This window comes from Pinus tabuliformis, chromosome 2_1 (assembly GCF_031772625.1).
Source record: "Pinus tabuliformis cultivar Carrire ecotype Pingquan chromosome 2_1, CPIR1, whole genome shotgun sequence".
Classification (NCBI taxonomy): domain Eukaryota; kingdom Viridiplantae; phylum Streptophyta; class Pinopsida; order Pinales; family Pinaceae; genus Pinus; species Pinus tabuliformis.
Window position 1 is genome coordinate 857,019,541 of NC_142299.1, and position 1,907 is coordinate 857,021,447.

General features: G+C 28.7%; 1 protein-coding gene across 1 annotated transcript; it reads left to right on the forward strand.

The window, feature by feature from the left end:
- Positions 1 to 954: 954 nt before the first annotated feature.
- Positions 955 to 1,641, forward strand: LOC149203374 (RING-box protein 1a-like; the record flags this gene model as incomplete). The annotated part of the gene is made up of 4 exons (XM_089401848.1): positions 955 to 1,018; positions 1,156 to 1,215; positions 1,315 to 1,386; positions 1,604 to 1,641. Coding segments are annotated over 4 exons (234 nt in total), but the record flags the coding sequence as incomplete, so codon positions are not given.
- Positions 1,642 to 1,907: the final 266 nt, after the last annotated feature.

The window sequence follows — 1,907 nt, forward strand, 5'->3', positions numbered from 1 at the left end:
TAAATAAAAAATATTTATAATTTCTTTAATTTATATTGTTTAAAAAGAAATTAACATTAAATTTAGACTATTTTTATATTTATATATTTTTTAAATAAATTGTTATTTTTCTAATTAACATATGTGTTCTTTTAATGAACACATATATATATTCCTAAAGTTGGCATCAAAGAAGGTCTATGTGAATGTTTCTTGAAACAAGGACAACAATTCCATCATCTAAAGTTTCAGATGGACACTTTATGAATATTATTGAACATACCTGACCTGAAAAACATCATAAAAGTCAAGCAAATGGCTCGTCCAGTACATTCAAGATTATTCCTGAATGGAGGAATTCACGAGAAATAAATAAATTTTTCTTTACATTGCATGTTAAAGATATTGAAAGAGATTATTGTACACATATCTATCTATATTGTGGTATGATTAACTTTGGTAGGCCATATGAGGTGATGGGCAGAGTACCAGACATATGTTTGGTGCCGAATGTAGACACTATCTATGTTCTTGCAAAATTGCCCAAGACACATGAAAATGTTAGATATCATCTCTGAATGGTCAAGTATGACACATATGAAGAATCTACACCATTGTTTGATAGGATTTTCCTAAGAGTTTTTCAATGATGTTGGAGGGTATTTGTTTTTAGAGACAAAATAAGAAAGGAGAAGGAAGCAAAAAGCAATAATCCATGACACTGCAATAGTACATACAGGGGATCATAAAAGAATCCCTAAGGTGGTTCAATCTGGCAAAGCTAAACATGTTTTTTTGTAGATGTCAAAACTGAAGCTGAAAATTATGTTACCATTAGTGAGGAGGAGATTAGAATTGTTGTTCAAAATGAGAAAAGAAATAAAACACCAGAAGGAAAAATGGCCATGAATGTCTCTCTTCTAGTTTAACTTGAATGATTTACTATTTTATTCTAACACAATTTTAATCTAATTGTTTCTGCATGCAAACATCCAGGTGGATAATTGTGCAATCTGTAGAAACCACATTATGGATCTCTGTAACTACTATTTATTTATATAATTTAATGGTAGAAATTTGAGAAAATAGATTGTTTTTGGGATTTTTTTGAATTAGTTTGACTAAATTATATGGAATTTGAAAATAATATTATTATATTTGCTTTTGTACATCTAGGTATAGAGTGTGAGGAAAATCAAGGAACTGAGACAATTCAAGAATGCATAGTTGCATGGGGTATGTTAAAAATATGTATTATTATTATTATTAGTATTATTATTCGCTTAAGCTCAAGGTTATCAAAATTTTATATGTTTTTCTTTAATATTTGAACAGGAGGCTATAATCAGGCCTTTCATTTTCACTACATAAGTGAGTGGCTTAAGACAAGACAAGTCTACCCATTAAGTATGTATTCTAAACTTCCTTCTTGTGCAATCAATCTTTATGGCTGCATTTTAGTAGAGTGAAATTATTTTGAAATGGGAACATGAATCTTTTTAAGGAAATGGTTAGTTGTTTTTTTTGTTCACTTTATCTTTGGTTGGACAATGAGAGATGAAGTTTACTTTTAAGATTCATTTGAACTTTTATTTTACACAATACTATGTATATGTTGTTGCAGATAATAGCGAGTGGGAGTTCCAGAAATATGGACATTAGAGCTGTGATCACTACCAGTCTCCTATTTTTTTTTCTTTCTACATTCATTTGTATAATGTGGTTAGTTTGTTTATCAAATATATAATTGGTTGGCTTGTTTATTTTTGTAATTTAAAGTTTTCTTAGTAATAATGTGATGTATTTTTGGAAAATGATTTATTATAGAAAACACTTTACAATGTAACATGCAGTATGCATTTTGTTCTTTTCCCTACAATTTATGCCTTAACCCAACACATTGATAAATCTCCTTGCATTTTATATTA